The sequence below is a fragment of the Squalius cephalus genome (genome assembly GCF_949319135.1).
Source record: "Squalius cephalus genome assembly, chromosome: 15".
Classification (NCBI taxonomy): domain Eukaryota; kingdom Metazoa; phylum Chordata; class Actinopteri; order Cypriniformes; family Leuciscidae; genus Squalius; species Squalius cephalus.
In genome coordinates, this window is record NC_137136.1 from 16,285,302 (window position 1) to 16,304,106 (window position 18,805).

Below are 18,805 nucleotides of genomic sequence, written 5' to 3' on the forward strand. Positions count from 1 at the left end.
ATTCATATTGATTTGGATTTGATGATGATCTAAAGAACTGGACAATACTGCCTTCTGCAATCTCTATATGTAAAACACTGTGAAAGACAGAGAAATGGAAGAGATGAGTGGAGCAAACACATACAAACCTGGAAACTGTTTGTCTTAGTTATCAAAATACTCGAAAAAATACATTTTCTACAGTGTATGCCCATGGCTTTCAATCAGAAGAGACAAGGGAGTCTATTGCAAGAGCCTCCTTTAAAATCTATTCAAAATGAACAATTAAGCTGAAAACGTTGTTATATTTTTTATCAATTTAACTACTAATGTGGATAACTAAGATGCATATCATGTAAAAATATATATATATTTCTATCATGCCTGGTAGTCAAGGCAAATTTTATTTACTGCACGAATAGAATAGGATGACAGCAATAAAGGCTCCATTAAACAAACCAATGGGAATAAATATTCAAATGGACATTTGTCTGTCCAAAATGGCCATTAAAGGCATAAGGAGGCTAAATGAAAATGACGACCTTTTACATATGTAGCTAATCAGTTACAGTCAGAGATACAGAGATAACCATTAAGGCCAATCAGCTTTCATTGTCAGTTCAATGTGTCATCAGATCTGCTATTGGTTGGTCAAAGAATATAAAGGATCTCAAAGCAAGAGAGATTGAAAGACAGGTCCATATAAGAATTGATCATATTAAAGGAGTGGTGGAGTTCCAAAGACAAGATAACGTCTATGGAGCTCTCCATTTATTAATATTAAAATGGTCATAGTCTGTATTTGTTGATTTAATGTGTTTTGTTGATTGAGATAATAATGTGTCATTAAATATCAAGAATATAGGAGGATATCATCTGTGTATGGGAGCATATCAACAAATAGCTAACGTTAGTATATTAAAAACATCAAACCCAATTTACATATTAGCATCCCCAAAATTTTCCACACAAATTACCACTGTATAGCATGCCTATTCATGTATCTGCATCGAGTCAATAACGTTATATTGTTTAAGTAGATTCTAATCTGAGTAATACAAATATTAAAATTCAAATCTCCAAACCCTGAATAAAAAGCATACTCACGATCATTCGCCGACTCGCTACAAAATGCAAGATTCCTCTGCACTCAGCTGTTCGGTCTACAGATCTCTATGACATCACAATGGAGCACGGCGCTCAATTAACTCAAGTGTTTGTGAGTGACGTGAAATCTAGGCTGTTTAGATTCAAACTGGACATGCAATACAAATACAAAGAGTGACTAATCATATTTATGATTGTTCATAAACATATCTGTTTTACCCTTATACTGAAGTGTATGACTATTTTTTTCTTTTCAGGTGCATGTGGTATCTAGCTGAATAATTCTCAAAATTAACAGCTTCTTATTTCTTTATATATATAGGCCTATATATATATATATATATATATATATATATATATATATATATATATATATATATATATATATATATAATCATTATTATTATTATTATTTGATAAGTTGCATAATTATTATCTCTATTAGTTTTCTTATGTATTTATGTGGTTTCCATGTGTTTATGCTTTAAGAGATTATTTTCAGATTTATATTCGATATTATTTTATTATCATTACTGTTTTCATTTAAATGCTTGTTGCAAATATTTTGGGTTGTATACGCGTTGCTTCAAATTAATACAATATATTATTGTAGCTGGAGAAGGATGTAGGCCTATGTGATTGGTTCGCGTCAACATAACTTATATTTGTACAGATAGGCCTAGTTCTACACGATACGCTTCATTCTCGATAAGCAACGGTGAAGGGGCATCGCTTGAACGTGTAGCCTATTCATATTAATATCGTCTTTTACAGATATAAAATAAAATGCACGCCATCATTGTAGACTGTTCACATTAATTGTTTTCCGATGTATATGAGCATATGTTATGTCTGTAAACTCTATTTAGTGTTAACGATCGGTGCCGCCATAGTGTAGGCCTACTCTGGTGATGCGGAGATAAAATACAGATTAGCCTATGTAGTGGTATTGTATGTGTTTCATGCATGGTTCGAATTATGATTTCATCTTTGTGTGGGTCTCTTTAAAAAAAGGAAAAAAAGTAGCCTATGAGCAGCCGCGGTGTAGCTTAGCCTACTAATGTAAATAAATAATATATTGTTTAATAAAAAAGCGTTGCTAACACAATTCAATTTAAATAGTAGGCTACATTTGGTTTAATTTGTAGTTTAATGAGGTCTAATATCTGTTGTTAGTGTTAAGAATTTTCACGTGAATAAATAAACAGATCCGAAAACTTTACGTGTGTAGTCTAAATGGTCCAGTGGCAGAACTTTTGCCAAGCGTGTTAGAGGTTTTGGGTTCTAATCCGCACTCGTATAGGGTTTTTTTTCTCATCAAAACCGATTATGTTTATCAGTGGTTGTATATCAGGCAAGGACACGTTTTTGTGCATTTTGTTTTGTAATTTCACCGGAACAAATAGAGAGTCTCCACAACGGAATGAAGCGCGCGTCCGAGTGCAGACTGTGCGCGAGCCACAAGAGAACCGTATCCGCGCCACTGATCGCAGCGGCAACGAGCACTTTGATCACTTGATTTAAAAAACAACACATTTCAGCGCTAGATCGCCTCTTATTTAACAAAAGCACTAAATGAATGCTCTGCTAGTTAACTGAAGATGTTTTATTTATTTGTATTGGTATATTAGTGCCGCGAGATGTTTCAAAAGTGGTGGGGACAATATCGACCTTAGCAAAAAGTGGTGGGGACATGTCCCACCCCAAATTACGCCTATGTTAAAAAACACTTGCCTGATGGGTTATGCTACTGCTAGATTGGACGTTGACGTCACTTCTGTGAGTTGAGTAAAGTCAGTAAAAGTCCAGGCAGAAAGCGAAGCATAAGGATGTAGTGTGATGACGATCCGAGATCCTGCGAGATCCATGTGTTTGGCACCTTGTCCTATCTTTTAAGTCACGCTACAGTAGTCTGAAGGAAAAAGTGCTTTATTTATAACTTAAAATAATGGTGCTGATGATTTTTAGAGACCCCCACAGGTGTATGATTTTACTGCTTTCATGGGAGCTCATCTTCTCTCTATGGGAGCTCAGCTCCCACGTAATTCGAACCATGGTTTCATGTTTTCTTACAAGAGTACTCTCGTGTTGCGTAAGTTTAGCTTACGCTACGGGAAAAACTCCTTTTCTCGAGAATATTGAAGCAAAAAATTATCCTTAATTTTTAATAATTTAAAACGCATTTCCTGCAGCAAGCAGACATAGGCGAGGCAGCTTGCGCGCCTATTGGCTGCTCTGCGGCAACTGCTGCAACCTATCAGTGCGTCTGCCATGACTTCAGCACCAATGGGAAGCCTTCCCTGCGCTACGTCATGGCCCGCCAATATGGGTGTGGCCTAGGCCTATAAATACCCATCTCTTGGGTTGCACTATGATTTCGTCTCCTTTCAGCGAGTGACTCACTTCGCTGGATCTTCCGAGAAGAGAAGCTGCACCGTCGAACAGCACTCAGCGGGACGAGCTTGAGCTAAGAGGACGCCGGCTGGATTATCACCTGCTGCGCTATCCGGCGCCTGAGACACTTCCTACCACGGCGCTCCAGTTCCGCAGTGGGTCGCGCTAAGAAGCAGCCGCCCGCTCGGAAACCAGCGCCCCCACCGCCTCCGCCGCCTGCCTCACAGCATCGCCAGGCTCGGGATGTGCTCCACTAGCCGCCGCAGACCGCCTCCCGCCAGGGGACCCAGGCCAAAGCTCGCGCCGAACTTTGAGCCTCCTAAGTCTTCCTAGCCCCCCTAGGAAGGCGCCGATGGCTAAGTCCCGCTGCGGCCGGACCGCCATCGAAATCGGCAGGACCTGCTCTCTCAGTTCCCTCAACAGAGGCGATTCGAAGAGTGTATTCAGCAGCCAACGAGTCGGTTTCTCAACTCGCTCGCCTGCACACAAACGCCGTTCTCACGGCGACCCACGTAAATCTCAAAAAGAGGATTATGTCTGGTCATATTCCGGCTCAGGCCGAAGGTGTTTTGAATGTAGGAAATGTGCCCACTACCCAGTGCCCACCCCTACACATAAACACTACCGTCTCTGTGAGTTACACTCATCCAGGGTCGAAAACAATAAAGCTGGCTCATGCCGCTCGACCGCTAAGTGAAGAAAGAGTGCCCACTTCCCAGTGCTCACCCCTACACATAGGCATTACCCACGCAGTGTCTCACACCACCCCGGGGTCCATATCAGTCAAACCGGCTCATGCCGTTCATGTTTTAAAAAATGTGCCCGCTGTACAGTGCTCACCCCTACCTATGAACACGACTGTGTTACGCACACACATAATGCCCCAGCGTATGAACCCAGCTCACGCTGGTGGTGTTTCAGGGGTAAATCACATGTCTGCCTCGTGCCTCATGCTGCGAGCTCACACAGCCTCGTCTGTAACACAACACCTTCCCGTTTCTACGGCCGGGATGTAAGTTACAGAACTGCCGCACAAAGTGCCGACTGCCCCATTGAATGTGAACTTGATGAACAATGTACATCATCATGGCCGGGTCCCCGAGTCCCTGAAAATCAGCGACCGGAGCCCAGATTTCATTCTACCCATTTTGAGACCCCTGGAATCGATTCCCACGCTTTCGTGTGAATGGCCAGGGGTCTCAAAATGGGTGCTAGAGATAGTGAAACGGGGCTATTCGCTACAATTCGCTCGCAGACCGCCGAGCTTCACAGCCCGGGTCGAAACTTCGGTGAATCAGGAAGTAGCACCCCTACTTCGCACCGAGATAGTAGCACACCTACTTCGCACCGAGATCGCACGTGTTCCAGCGCGAGCATGGACATCAGGTTTGCTTCGTCTCATGGTGAATCAGACATGCGCAGCAGCGCTGAAACCATGGACGAGGGCCGACTGGTATTAGTCCGGAGTGAACCTGGGCATAGCCTCAAAAGTCAAAGTAGTCTCGACAGATGCCTCCAACACGGGTTGGGGCGCCCTTTACGAAGTGAGGCCATCAATGGGCCTGTGGTCAGATGCAGAAAAGTGTCTACACATAAACTGTCTAGAGATGAAAGCGGTCGAGAATGCCCTTCAGTTTTTCCTCCCTGTGCTGAGGAACCACCACGTTCTAGTCAGAACAGACAACAAGTCAGTGGTGTCTTACATAAGTCGCCAGGGCGGTCTCAGGTCCCGGAGCCTTCTTGCAAGAGCAAAACATCTCCTTATATGGGCCCAGCACAATCTGTGCTCGCTGAGAGCAGCGCATGTGCCGGGCGTCCTGAATGTGGGCCCAGACATGTTGTCCAGGGCCAAGCTTCCCCCAGGGGAATGGTCCTTGCATCCCCTGGTGGTGCGAAACATCTGGGACATCTTCGGCAGAGCGGTAGAGGTCTGCAAGCCCGTCGGGATCCGACGGGGCCCGACACGCTAAGCCCATTCAGGCCGGGCTCGGGCCATTTTTCTTTTTTTACAGATCAGGCTCGGGTCGGACTCTGACTTATTTAGCTTCTCTCCTTTCATTGTGCCCATATACGTGCAGAGCACACGTCACATAATGTGTGTGAAATATTGTTGTATTTATTATTTTATAAATATTATACATCGCCTAAGCAACACAAACGCAATACGCAAATGGGCTTTATGCACAGCTGCACTACTTCCTGAACTTCAGGCAGGTCCTTTGTTTCCTGTCTCCTATTATTGGACAAACTGATTAATCCAGGTGTGCCTGACCACCTGGATTAATCAGTTTATCCAATAATGGCAGACAGGAAACAAAGGACCTGCCTGAAGTTCAGGAAGTAGTGCAGCTGTGCATAAAGCCTATTGTCGCAAATACGCACGCATCACTCACGCGCATTAACAGGTGACAGTTGACCATTCAGAGGATCCGGGAGAAGTTGGACTTTTTATTTAATTTTTTATTAATATTATTTAACATTAGCCAGTTGGCGAAGAGTTCTTCATTTTTGAACATTGTTCTTTAGTTTTCTTAAAAGCAAAGAAAGGTAGGCCGTTTATTTACTTATTTTTGCGGTTGGATCCCGTGGCGCTATATTCTCTACTGCATGCTTATGCTTCTCTCTAATGGACAGTCTGTTCAATATTTGTGGGCATGATTGGTGATGTTTCAGGCCAATAATAAAAGTTTACCTTTTAGTAGCGTGTGATGTGCCGTGCGTGAAGCAGAGACAGCGCGCATCAGAGAGTGCGAATCAAAGAGTGCGCGTCAGAGAGAGCTTAAAGTGATACGTCTCGGGTCGGGTCAGGTTCGGGCTGAAAAAATTGCAGCCGTTGTCGGGCTGGGGCCGGGTAGGGCTTGAACACCACGGGCCAGGGCTGGGTTAGGGCTGGAGTTTTTGGCCCGTGCTGCAGGGCTCTACAGAGCGGAGGTAGACCTGTTCGCGTCACAAGCCAACACTCATTGCTCAATATTCTTTTCAAAAGAAAGGGACGCGCTGGCCCTAGACTGGCCCAGACGCCCTCTCTATGCATTTCCCCCGGTTACCTTGTTACCACAGGTAATCAAGCGAATCAGGGAGTGCAAATGCTCAATAATACTGATAGCCCCGCTCTGGGAGAATCAAGTGTGGTTCCCAGAGTTGATGGAGCTGGGGAGCACAGCTCTATGGCTGATTCCGCTGAGGAAGGACCTGTTGTCTCAGGCCAGGGGTGCAGTTTGGCATCCATACCCCGAGCTGTGGGCCCTACAGGTGTGGGCGATCAATTATTACCATTTCACCTCCCGGAGGGAGTGATGAACACGATCACACAGGCTAGAGCTCCGTCTACTAGACGACTCTATACGTCTAAATGGTCAGTGTTTGCTGAATGGTGTTCAGCTCATGAATTGGACCCGCTAAATTGTGAGGTAACGGTGGTGCTTTCTTTCTTACAAGAGCTGTTGGACAGTGGAAGAGCCCCATCCACGCTCAAGGTGTATGTGGCGGCCATAGCAGCATTTACGAAGCCTGTAAATGGCCAGTCGCTGGGGAAGAATGACCTCATAATCCGTTTCCTCAGGGGAGCTAGGAGGCTGAACCCTCCTTGGGCCCCCTCGGTTCCAGTTTGGGACCTTTCTACGGTCCTAGAGGCCATGAAAGGCGGCCCATTTGAACCATTACATGCGGTAGAGCTGAAATACCTTTCCTTCAAAACCGCTTTTCTGCTGGCATAGGCCTCAGTAAAACGGGTGGGCGACCTACACGTGCTCTCGGTGAGTGCTACGTGTCTGGAATTTGGGCCTAATGACTCTAAGGTCATCCTCAAACCAAGGCATGGATATGTCCCGAAGGTGCTTGCGACTCCGTTTAGAGCGGAAGTTATTTCCCTGTCAGCCCTCCCTGCATCCGACAGTGAGGTTGGGGTTAATTTCCTTTGCCCAGTAAGGGCTTTGAGGATTTATGTGGAACGTTCTGCTGCCTTCAGGCAGACAGAGCAGCTTTTCGTTTCTTTCGGTGGCCGCGTTAAAGGGCTAGCCATCTCGAAACAGACCCTGTCCAGATGGATAGTGGACGCTATTGCGTCAGCTTATGCATCCAAGAGCTTGGATTGCCGCTTGGGTGTTAGGGCCCACTCCACTAGAGGCATGGCCTCATCGTGGGCCTGGACAAGTGGGGTCTCACTTCAAGACATTTGTATGGCGGCAGGCTGGGCCTTCCTGTCTACATTGGTTCTATAACCTAGAAGTGCCCGCCCTACAGGCTAGGCTGTTCTCAGTCTGATTATGCTACATTAAGCACGTCTGACCAACTCAGTTCGTTCAGACTGTCGATATGTTTGCAACGTCCTGTGGGCCTATGCAGTTTCAAGGTATATATATATTGCCTTAACTGTATATATGTGTAAGCACCTATCTTCATAATACCGAGTCGTCCCGCCCTGTTCTGCCGCTTATGCGACTATTCCACTTTTACATGAGCCCCGGGCAAACTGCCCTTGGGACATTAGTGATTGGAATCTTAGCACGCATCGCGTTTTACATGGGGTTCCCGTAGCGTAAGCTAAACTTACGCAACACGAGAGTACTCTCGTAAGAGAACGACACTCAGTTACTAACGTAACCTCGGTTCTCTCTAGAGAGGGAACGAGTGTTGCGTAACCTGCCGTGCTTGTGCTGCGTTATGGTTTCGCTTCCAGACAACTGAAATCATAGTGCAACCCGAGCGATGGGTATTTATAGGCCTAGGCCACACCCATATTGGCGGGCCATGACGTAGCGCAGGGAAGGCTTCCCATTGGTGCTGAAGTCATGGCAGATGCACTGATAGGTTGCAGCAGTTGCCGCAGAGCAGCCAATAGGCGCGCGAGCTGCCTCGCCTATGTCTGCTTGCTGCAGCAAATGCGTTTTAAATTATTAAAAATTAAGGATAATTTTTTGCTTCAATGTTCTCAAGAAAAGGAGTTTTTCCCGTAGCGTAAGCTAAACTTACGCAACACTCATTCCCTCTTTAGAGAGAACCGAGGTTACGTTAGTAACCGAGTGTCGTTATCCTTTATTCATTAATTCTTTGTTAGGATTTTATTTCGTGCTGATTCACTGATAGTGTGAGTATATGTAGTCGAGTAAACTTGGATGTAGGCTACATACATGGCATGAATTTTAGTGTTTACATTACCAGTAATGTAAAGCTGTGTTTAAAAGTATGAGGCTGCACTTGTTAATGTATATAATTTATTCCATAATAGCAGATAATACCGTGCAGGGGTTTGTGGAGTTCAGATTCAATCCACCTAACTTTGTTATACATTTGTAATAACACTCGCAGCGGTCATGAAGCGGATATATTCTGTCTGTGAGTAGAAAGTAGAATCATTTAATCGCAAGGTTTGTTTACTTGAGTGTCTGATGAAAATATAGCTCTACTCTTACAGAAACACTTTGTATTGACTGCATGGAGCACTTTACTGTTTTTAAACACTTATTTCATTACCATCAGAGATCCTTGAAAATGCAATCATAATGCAATAGAGTGAATGACAAATGTACAGGTAAAATGTGAAGGTTTTATCTGTAAAATGCCCATTATCACTGCTGTGTTTGTTTTATTTTAAAAGAAAAACAAGCTGTGGGTCGTATTTATGTTATATATATTAACATATCCTATATAATCTCCATCTGAAATTGACCCGTTTTAAATCTAAGTCTATAAATCATGTATATAATGATATATTTATATTCAACATAGTTTTTTAAAGAGATGAACCATACTTGAAGAATTATTAAAGCTAGGTTTGTGATTTTTTTTTTTTTTTTGTATTAACAGATGTAAATGGGCCTGAAATGCTTGATTTGCAACTTGATTTGTCAGGAAGCCACTAGAAAAGTTTATTCTAAAAGGCTTTGCCATGATTTTTTCCACCATCTCTTCAGTGAGTGTGCACACCTAGCAGAGAAGAGAGAACACACTTTTTGAATGTATGATAGATAATAGCACATCACATTCGGGAGCACAGAAACATTCAGTTAAGCACATTTCTGTTGCACTGTTCATACTGAATGCATTTTAATAGTGTGAAATGACTTGGCAGTGCATACCCTTTTTGCCTAATTAAAATGGTCTGTTTTATTACAATGGCTTGTTTGGTTCTTTTTGCAGTTAGTTTAGCAATGAAGGTAGCTAATTGTAAACCTACTAGTCTAAAGTACAAACAACTCCCTAATAAATTATTGTCAAATCAAATGTTTCAAATGTTATTGAAAATCAGTTTAAAACCATGTAGTCTCACATCCCTTCATTCATCAAAGTGAATCCTAGATTTTACAATATTTATAATCAAAATTTGATTTTTATATCCAAGCGTGTTGACCCATATTGGGATGCAAGAAAATAAAAGCAGGGGGTTGCACCCAAACAAAGATAAAAACTTTAGAACGAACAGATTCATACAAAATAATATCTTTCTAATATCTATGTATACTTTCATTCACTTGTCACACCACAGGTTCATCTGGAATTAATTAGTGAAGACAAAATGCTAATAAAAAATGGCAAAAAAAATAAAAACATCTGTTTGTGACCAGTTACAGGACCCCAGACACGCTCATCTTACACAGATATATATTTTTATTTTAAAATACTGATTAAAAAAAAAAGTCATGGGCATGTTAGATAATCAACCATACACACACAATATTGAGAACAAAAACTGATATTTTAATTAAATGTATACTGGTGTATGACATGAAATGTAATGTACAAATACAGTGCAAGATTAGAAGTCCTTTTTCTCAGCAACCATTTGAGCTTTTTCTTCTCGGTATCCTTTCAGAAGTTGGTTTACCAAGCTCAGTTCACGGACACGTTTCATGGGGGACAGGGGAGGGAAAGGGTTGCCTTTGTACTCCAGGACAGCCATGGCTGCGTGGTCCAGATTCTCTCTGTTAGGAATGCGGGCCATGTGCGTATATCCACCTGTCTGATTCTCAAATCTTACCGCCAGAACTTTGAAGAGTTTGGGGATCAAATCTTTTTCCTGAATGAAAAAATATATATCAATGTAGATGTCCTTTACTCAGAAACACTGTTAGCACATTGTTAGAACTTATTAAGCAATGACTGAAAACTTACCGTTAGCCAGAAATCAGCCATTTTCATTGACTTTTCATTAGTTTCTCCCTTTTTTGCATAATCAATAATCTAAAAAAGAAAACACAAATGTAAAAAAAAAAATTTAAAGTCAAAATAGAAACAAAGTCATTCAAAAACAATAATCGTTTTAAAGAATTTTAATTGTTGAAACCACAAAACTCTTTAAAGGGATAGTTCACGCAAAAATGTGTCACCATTTAGTCACCCTCAAGTTGTTCCCAAACTACAATTTTTCTTCTTCTGCTGAACACAAAAAGATATTTTGAAGAATGTCAGTAACCAAACAGTTGATGGGCCCCATTGACTTCCATAGTATTATTTTTTTCAATGGGGCTTTCATAAACTGTTTGTTTGGTTGCCCATATTCTACAAAATATCTTCTTTTGCAAAACGAAATTCAGACAGGTTTGGAATTTGAGGGTGAGTAGCCTAAATGATGACAGAATTTTCATTTTTTGTTTGAACTATACCTTAAATTACTTTAATCAGAATTTCCCTGTTTGGGCATTTCAGCTTAACTCTTTAATATATATATATATATATATATATATATATATATATATATATATATATATATATATATATAACGATTTTTACATCACGATCAAATATTACTTATTCAACTTATTTATGCAAGTTATTCTGTCAAAACATTTTTCAGAAGTCCAAGATGAAACAAAATTTGGCGCCGTTTTATTGTTTTAAATTTATTTAAATATGTATTTATTTATATAATAAATGTAAGTTAGGTACGTTACTGAAAACTTGTAGCCTGCTTGTACTTGCCTTTTCAGCGTAAAAGCGAACTTCATCGGCTCGGGCTCTTGTTGTCTCTATTCTCTCGTGTCGAACCAGACCAGTGAGTATGTTCCGAAGCATGTTGATTCTGGACTCAGGTCCGAGTCCCATCCGACGAGCCACTCGGCCATGGGAAATCAAAGCCCGCAGGGTGAGTCGCATTTCAAGAAGCGATGAAGGACACTACTCCAGAAAAGAAATCCCCTTTGTTACACAACGTAAATATACTGCAAAAGTAAAGAGAACTCAGACGAGCGCTGCTGTGATTAGCGACTGCATCCACAGTATATAAACAAGTGCATTTATTTAAACTACAGTAAAAGGTTATACGTTCAGCCAGAGAATGTCCGTAGACGGGCTCTGGTTCAGCTACAATACATGTGAGATGGTACGTCGGTCTGAAGAGTCCGGCATGAAAAACAAGACTTGAGTAAGGTTCCGCATGCACGTTTTGACAAAAGCGATTACATCAAGCACTAAATAAGGTTAAAATGTACCCCCTTAAAAAGCTTTATGTCAGTTTTTATTATCATATTTTAAGTATATCTGAGATACATTTTATCATTTATTCAGAAAATATTTAGCCTAAAGCTTAAAAGTTCTCCTCAGTGTTTCGTCTGTGCTTGGAGTGTCTGATGCCCATATGCATATAAACTCCTCCAAAAGGCCCCTCTTACAAAAGGCCCACTATTAAAAGTAAAGTAGAAAAGGTCTTGGGGTATGCTCCCCAAGAAGTAAAAGCAAAGCTTAAATCTTAAAGTTTAATTCTGTTATAAAAAAACATGTTTTTAAAACAAACCTTTATCTGATTATATTTAGGATGCAGACTCTTCACGCAAGAAAATGTATACCAAAATAGTCAATATACAGCATTATAGAACCATTGTCTTCAGCCATAAATTGTAGAAAATAGAAATCATATATGTTGTTACAATGTTGTCCTTTGGCTTAGTGTGCAGCTTATTTTTAACATTTAATCAGCTCAGAGACAGGAGATGAAAATGATCTATTTTGGCTTAAAGTGCACATTTATATAACATTAGTGTTAATTAATGTGTGTTGTCCTAGATATATAAACAAAAACACAGTTTATATTTTATTTTTTATTATGCATTGAAATCAAAACATACCAACACAATATGAAATATATATTAAATATTGAAAACGTTACAAAAATGTATGTATATGCTACATAAATAGCACATTTTCTTCAAGCTGCCTGGTTCCAACTGCTGGTCCTTGACTTTGATTGCCAAGCGCTGCATTTTTTGTGGAGGTGCCTGGTCCACACCTGCATTGTCCTGTTGAAGGAACAGACATAGCATGTCATGCTGACCAGATTTAATGAGTGATTCTTAGAGAAAATCTTAAAGGGGTCATATAATGGTACATGCACTTTTACAAGTTGATTGTACTGAAATGTGTGTTGGCAGTGCCTGTACACAACCATCATAAAATGATAAAAATCCATCCAGTGTTTTTTTTTTATATCTCCTTATATGTTTTCCCCTGTCTCAAATCAAGCCATTCGATCTTGTGACGTCACAAGATCGGACACCCCTCCCACGACTGTTGATTGAAAGCAGCGTTTCAACACAGATCCGCCCTCGCTCGTGAGCGAACTGTCATCATAGTCCGCACGGTCATTGTTGATACGCTGGAGCAGAATGGCGTCTAAGCGATTGTGGTGTTCTGTTCTTGGGTGTAATAAGGAACACAGCAGTCATTTTGATGTTTCTAAATCCGAACCGCTGAAGGCGCAGTGGCTGAGTTTGTTTTCGAAGGGAATATTCCCCACGATCAACGTCAATGCTTTCATGTTTGCGCGAATCATTTCACACACCAGACTGCTTTACAAACGAGGGTCAGTATAAAGCTGGTTTTGCTAAGAAGCTGTTTCTGAAAAAAGGATCGGTACCAACTATTCGTGTTCCTGCTGCACCTCCAGAAGAACTGAAGTGAGTGTAACTTTTTATTAACCTTTATATTAATATTTATATTAATCTTTGCAAATCGCTAGCATGCTTCACGATGAATGCGGCTATGTAACACTCAGGGTACATTACGGCATGTTTTCTATGTACGACGTTCTCAATATAATTCATAATCCCACGTTTATAATGAACAACGCGTTATGGTTATTGTGTTATTATTACAAACAGTGTACGCCCAGAACAGAGGGGCGGGGTGAGCAAAGCTCATTATCATTTAAAGACACATGCACTTAAACGGCGTGCTGAAAACAGAGCTGTTTTTGACCAGGTAAAACGTTTTCTTACAATACTAATGAGAATTTTTAATTAAATTATATTACAAACTTTTAATTTAGACCCTAAAGAATCATATTAGCTGGTACAAAAATGGCATTATATGAGCCCTTTAATACATGTCCCTTCTACAATTTCAATATGAGGGTTCTATAAAAGAATATGATACTAATCATATTAAATGATTAAAGTGTTTACATTTTTAAATCTGAAAAAAAGGAGGGAACTTACCAATGCTCTCTTCCGGTTCAGCTGGGACCTGGGCTGAAGGCTGCTCTGGTCCAGGTGTGAAGTGCTTATCTTATTCTGGCTCCTCAGTTTAGGATTAAGCTGCACCTTCTTGTCAATTTTCACACATATTTTATTTTGGGGAGGTAGCTGACACACACCTACATTGTCCTGTTGAAGAAACAAACATAATCATTAATGAGTGCTTGTTAGACTAAATCTAAACACATATCTTTCTATAGTTTTGAAATATTATATAAAAGGATTTGAATAGAGGACCTAGAAAACAGAAGAATAGTTGAAGTCAATGTTTACATTTTTTTTTTTTTTTATAAATCTGAAAATAAGTAAAAACAAGAGATGGAAGGGACTTACAGATGCTTCTGTGCTCCACTGACATAGCGTCTTACTCTGACTGGACATGGGTGGTCCAGGATGGGACTGTGCAAAGGGACTTGGTTTCTGCTGCCACAGATGGCGAGGCATCATGTATTTCCCTTGGTTTATGGTTCTGCCGGGCACTGCTGCTCCCTTTGCGGTCCCCTGTAGGAATGGGGACAAGTTCATGGGCACAGGTGCATCTTGTGGAGCCCTGGAGGTCATGAGTGCTTCCTGTTGAAACCCGGATGCTCCCTGTGGGGAACAAGGTGGAACAAGTGCACTCTGCGATGTCTCAGGAGACACAGAAGCTCCCTTTGGGATATTCTGCTGCCTCTGCTGTCCCTGCTGCTCCCTCTGCTTCTGCCTCTGCTGCTTAGGGATCCTGAGGCTTTCTCCCAGTTTGGGGGAATCTGCAGGCACAAGTGATCCCTGTGAGGTCCCCGAATGCACAAGCGCACCTTTTGGGATCGGAGCCCCAGAGGGCACTGCCGCTGCCTGTGGATTCCTGGCAGGCACTGCTGATCCCTGTGGGGTCCTGGCATGCTCATACGCTCCCACTGGGGTTCTGTCAGGTAAAGGTTTATTGGCTTGGGGCTTCTGCTGCACCAGCTCCTTCCTCAGTAGCTCAGAGATCATATTTCTTTTCTCTGGAACCTTGTCAGGGACAGGTGATCCCTGTGATCTTGTCAGGAATGGGTGCTCCTCGAGGAGAAGAAGCTTGAGGCCTCTGCTGCAGCAGCTCCCCTCTCAGAGGCTCAGGGATCTTTAGCTTTTGCCTTTTTGAGAAATTGTCAGGCAGTGTTCCCTGAAGAGAAGCTTGAGGCTTCAGCTGCAGTATCTCTCGTCTCAGTGGCTCAGGGACCTCTAGTTTTTCCCTCTTTGAGGTCTTGTCAGGAATGGGTGCTCCTCGAGGAGAAGAAGCTTGAGGCCTCTGCTGCAGCAGCTCCCCTCTCAGAGGCTCAGGGATCTTTAGCTTTTGCTTCTTTGAGATATTGTCAGGCAGTGTTCCCTGAAGAGAAGCTTGAGGCTTCAGCTGCAGTAGCTCTCGTCTCAGTGGCTCAGGGACCTCTAGTTTTTCCCTCTTTGAGGTCTTGTCAGGAATGGGTGCTCCTCGAGGAGAAGAAGCTTGAGGCCTCTGCTGCAGCAGCTCCCCTCTCAGAGGCTCAGGGATCTTTAGCTTTTGCCTCTTTGAGATATTGTCAGGCAGTGTTCCCTGAAGAGAAGCTTGAGGCTTCAGCTGCAGCAGCTCCCTTCTCAGAGGCTCAGGGATCTTTAGCTTTGGCCTCTTTAATATGTTGTCAGGCAGTGTTCTCTGAAGAGAAGGAGCTTGAGGCTTCTGCTGCTGCAGCCACTCCTGCCTAAGAAGCTCAGGGATATTTAGCTTTCGCCTATCTGGGACCTTTTCTGGCATAGGTGCTCGATGTGAGGAACATGCGAGCACCTTTGGGGCCGGCACAGGTGGTCTCTGTAGAGACTGGGGCACAGGTGCTCCCCGTGGAGACCCAGTGGGCACAGGTGCTTCCTGTGGGGACTCGACAGCCACTGGTGCTTCCTGTGGCTTTTTCTGCCTCCACTTTCTCTGCTGTTCTGTGGTTTTTAGTGTTGCATCTGAGGTCAGGTCCTTCTCAGATGCATCAGTGAAGAATAAGGCTGAGGTGAGGCTCCCCTTCTTAAAACTGGCATGCACAGGTTCTCCCTGTTGGGACCTGGTGGGCACAGGTGCTCCCTGTGTAGACCTGGCAGGCATGGGTGCTCCCTAAGAAGAAGAAGCTTGAGGCCTCTGCTGCAGCAGCTCCCGTCTCAGAGGCTCAGGGATCTTTAGCTTTGGCCTCTTTGATATGCTGTCAGGCAGTTTTCCCTGAAGAGAAGGAGCTTGAGGCTTCTGCTTCTGCTGCAGCCACGCCTGCCTAAGAGGCTCAGGGATATTTAGCTTTCGCCTATCTGGGACCTTTTCTGGAATGGGTACTCGATGTGAGGAACATACGAGCACCTTTGGGGCAGGCACAGGTGGTCTCCGTAAAGACTGGGGCACAGGTGCTCCCTGTGAAGACCCAGTAGGCACAAGTGCTCCCTGTGGGGACTCGACAGCCACTGGTGCTTCCTGTGGCTTTTTCTGCCTCCACTTTCTCTGCTGTTCTGTGGATTTCAGAGTTTTATCTGAGTTCAGGGCCTTCTCAGATGCATCCTTGAAGGCCAGGGATGAGGTGAGGTTCAACTTCTTAGAACTGGCATGCACAGTTGATTCCTGTTGGGACCTGGTGGGCACAGGTGCTCCCTATGCCTTGTTCTGCTTCATGGACTTCGGGGATGTGGGGCATGGAGTTTCTCCTGCCTCCATTGTTCCCCACCACAGCCCTGAGGTGAAGTCCCCATACTCAGGCTCCTCAGAGATGGGATGTGAAACCTCCATTATTGCCCACCACTCCCCTGCAGCAAGGGCCATGGTGAGCTCATCTGAGAGTTCAGGACATAAGGACTGCTCTGCACTCTCAGGAAAACCGATGGGAAAGGTTGACATACTCATATTGATTTGGATTTGATGATGATCTAAAGAACTGAACAATACTGCCTTTGTGCAATCTCTATATGTAAAACACTGTGAAAGACAGAGAAATGGAAGAGATGAGTTGAGTAAACACATACGAACCTGGAAACTGTTTGTCTTAGTTATCAAAATACTCGAAAAAATACATTTTCTATAGTGTATGCCCATGGCTGTCAATCAGAAGAGACAAGGGAGTCCAGTCCAAGAGCCTCCTTAAAATCTATTAAAAATGAACAATTAAGCTGAAAAAGTTAAGTTATATTTTTTATCAATTTAACTACTAATGAGGATAACTAAGATGCATATAATGTAAATATATATATATATATATATTTTTCTATCATACCTGGTAGTCAAGGCAAATTTTATTTACTGCACGGATAGAAGAGGATGACAGCAATAAAGGCTCCATTAAACAAACCAATGGGAATAAATATTCAAATGGACATTTGTCTGTCCAAAATGGCCATTAAAGGCATAAGGAGGCTAAATGAAAATGACGACCTTTTACATAATTATGTAGCTAATCAGTTACAGTCAGAGATACAGAGATAACCATTAAGGCCAATCAGCTTTCATTGTCAGTTCAATGTGTCATCAGATCTGCTATTGGTTGGTCAAAGAATATAAAGGAGCTCAAAGCAAGAGAGACTGAAAGACAGGTCCATATAAGAATTGATCATATTAAAGGAGTGGTGGAGTTCCAAAGACAAGATAATGTCTATGGAGCTCTCCATTTATGAATATTAAAATGGTCATAGTCTGTAGGCTATTTGTTGATTTAATGTGTTTTGTTCATTGAGATAATAATGTGTCATTAAATATCAAGAATAGATATCATCTGTGTATGAGAGCATATCAACAAATAGCTAAGTTAGTATATTAAAAACATCAAACCCAATTTACATATTAGCATCCCCAAAATTTTCCACACAAATTACCACTGTATAGCATGCCTATTCATGTATCTGCATCGAGTCAATAACGTTATATTGTTTAAGTAGATTCTAATCTGAGTAATACAAATATTAAAATCCAAATCTCCAAACCCTGAATAAAAAGCATACTCACGATCATTCGCCGACTCGCTACAAAATGCAAGATTCCTCTGCACTCAGCTGTTCGGTCTACAGATCTCTATGACATCACAATGGAGCACGGCGCTCAATTAACTCAAGTGTTTGTGAGTGACGTGAAATCTAGGCTGTTTAGATTCAAACTGGACATGCAATACAAAGAGTGACTAATCATATTTAATCCATGATTGTTCATAAACATACCTGTTTTACCCTTGTACTGAAGTTTATGACAATTCTTTTCTTTCCAGGTGCATGGTAGCTATGCTGAATCATTCTCAAAATTAACAGCTTATTTCTTTATATATATATTTTTTTTTTCCTTTGATAAGTTGCATAATTATTATCTCCATCAGTTGTCTTGTGTATTTCTGTGGTTTTCATGCGTTTATGCTTTAAGAGATTATTTTCAGATTTATATTCGATTTATGATTATTTTATTATTATTACTGTTTTCATCTTATGCTTGTTGCAAATATTTTGGGTTGTATAATAATATACGCGTTGCTTCAAATTAATACAACTAGTGCAAAATGCCCGTGCAAAATCAGTTTTTGTGTGTGTTTTTAGTAATTGTTGGTTTGATGCCCGTGAAAGAGACTGTGAACGCATTGAATAGGATATGTTTAGTTGGTGAATAGCATAGGCTACTATTACACAGTAGCAATAACGTTAAGCGCACCAGAATGAAATATAATATATAGGCTAATATACACGTGCAAAAGCAGTTTTTGTGTGTGTTTTTAGTAATTGTTGGTTTGGTGTATTTGAGTGCTCATTGTTACAATTACACAGCAAAAGTTCAGTGACATTTTTATTTGTGCATGGTAGAAAGCACACAGTGAACTCCGAGAAAACGCTATGTTTGAGCAAACAGTTTGTGAATAGGCTACTACAAA

General features: G+C 41.8%; 1 protein-coding gene across 1 annotated transcript; it reads right to left on the minus strand.

Moving 5' to 3' along the window:
• Nucleotides 1–9,275: 9,275 nt before the first annotated feature.
• On the minus strand, nt 9,276–11,809 carry LOC307172321 (large ribosomal subunit protein bL17m-like). The gene is made up of 3 exons (XM_079894614.1): nt 11,398–11,809; nt 10,591–10,659; nt 9,276–10,495 (listed from the first exon to the last, which is right to left on the minus strand). The coding sequence occupies exons 1-3, from the start codon at nt 11,569–11,571 to the stop codon at nt 10,235–10,237; spliced, it is 504 nt and encodes a 167-aa protein (XP_079750740.1). The 5' UTR covers nt 11,572–11,809; the 3' UTR covers nt 9,276–10,234.
• Nucleotides 11,810–18,805: the final 6,996 nt, after the last annotated feature.

What these genes read in the sequence shown, in the direction of transcription:
- LOC307172321 (XM_079894614.1), bottom strand. Translation starts at nt 11,571, where the DNA reads ATGCGACTCACCCTGCGGGCTTTGATTTCCCATGGCCGAGTGGCTCGT. An exon ending in TTCGCTTTTACGCTGAAAAG is followed by an intron (nt 10,660 to 11,397) that starts GCAAGTACAAGC and finishes TTTCTTTTTTAG; the next exon opens with ATTATTGATTATGCAAAAAA. An exon ending in TGGCTGATTTCTGGCTAACG is followed by an intron (nt 10,496 to 10,590) that starts GTAAGTTTTCAG and finishes TTTTTCATTCAG; the next exon opens with GAAAAAGATTTGATCCCCAA.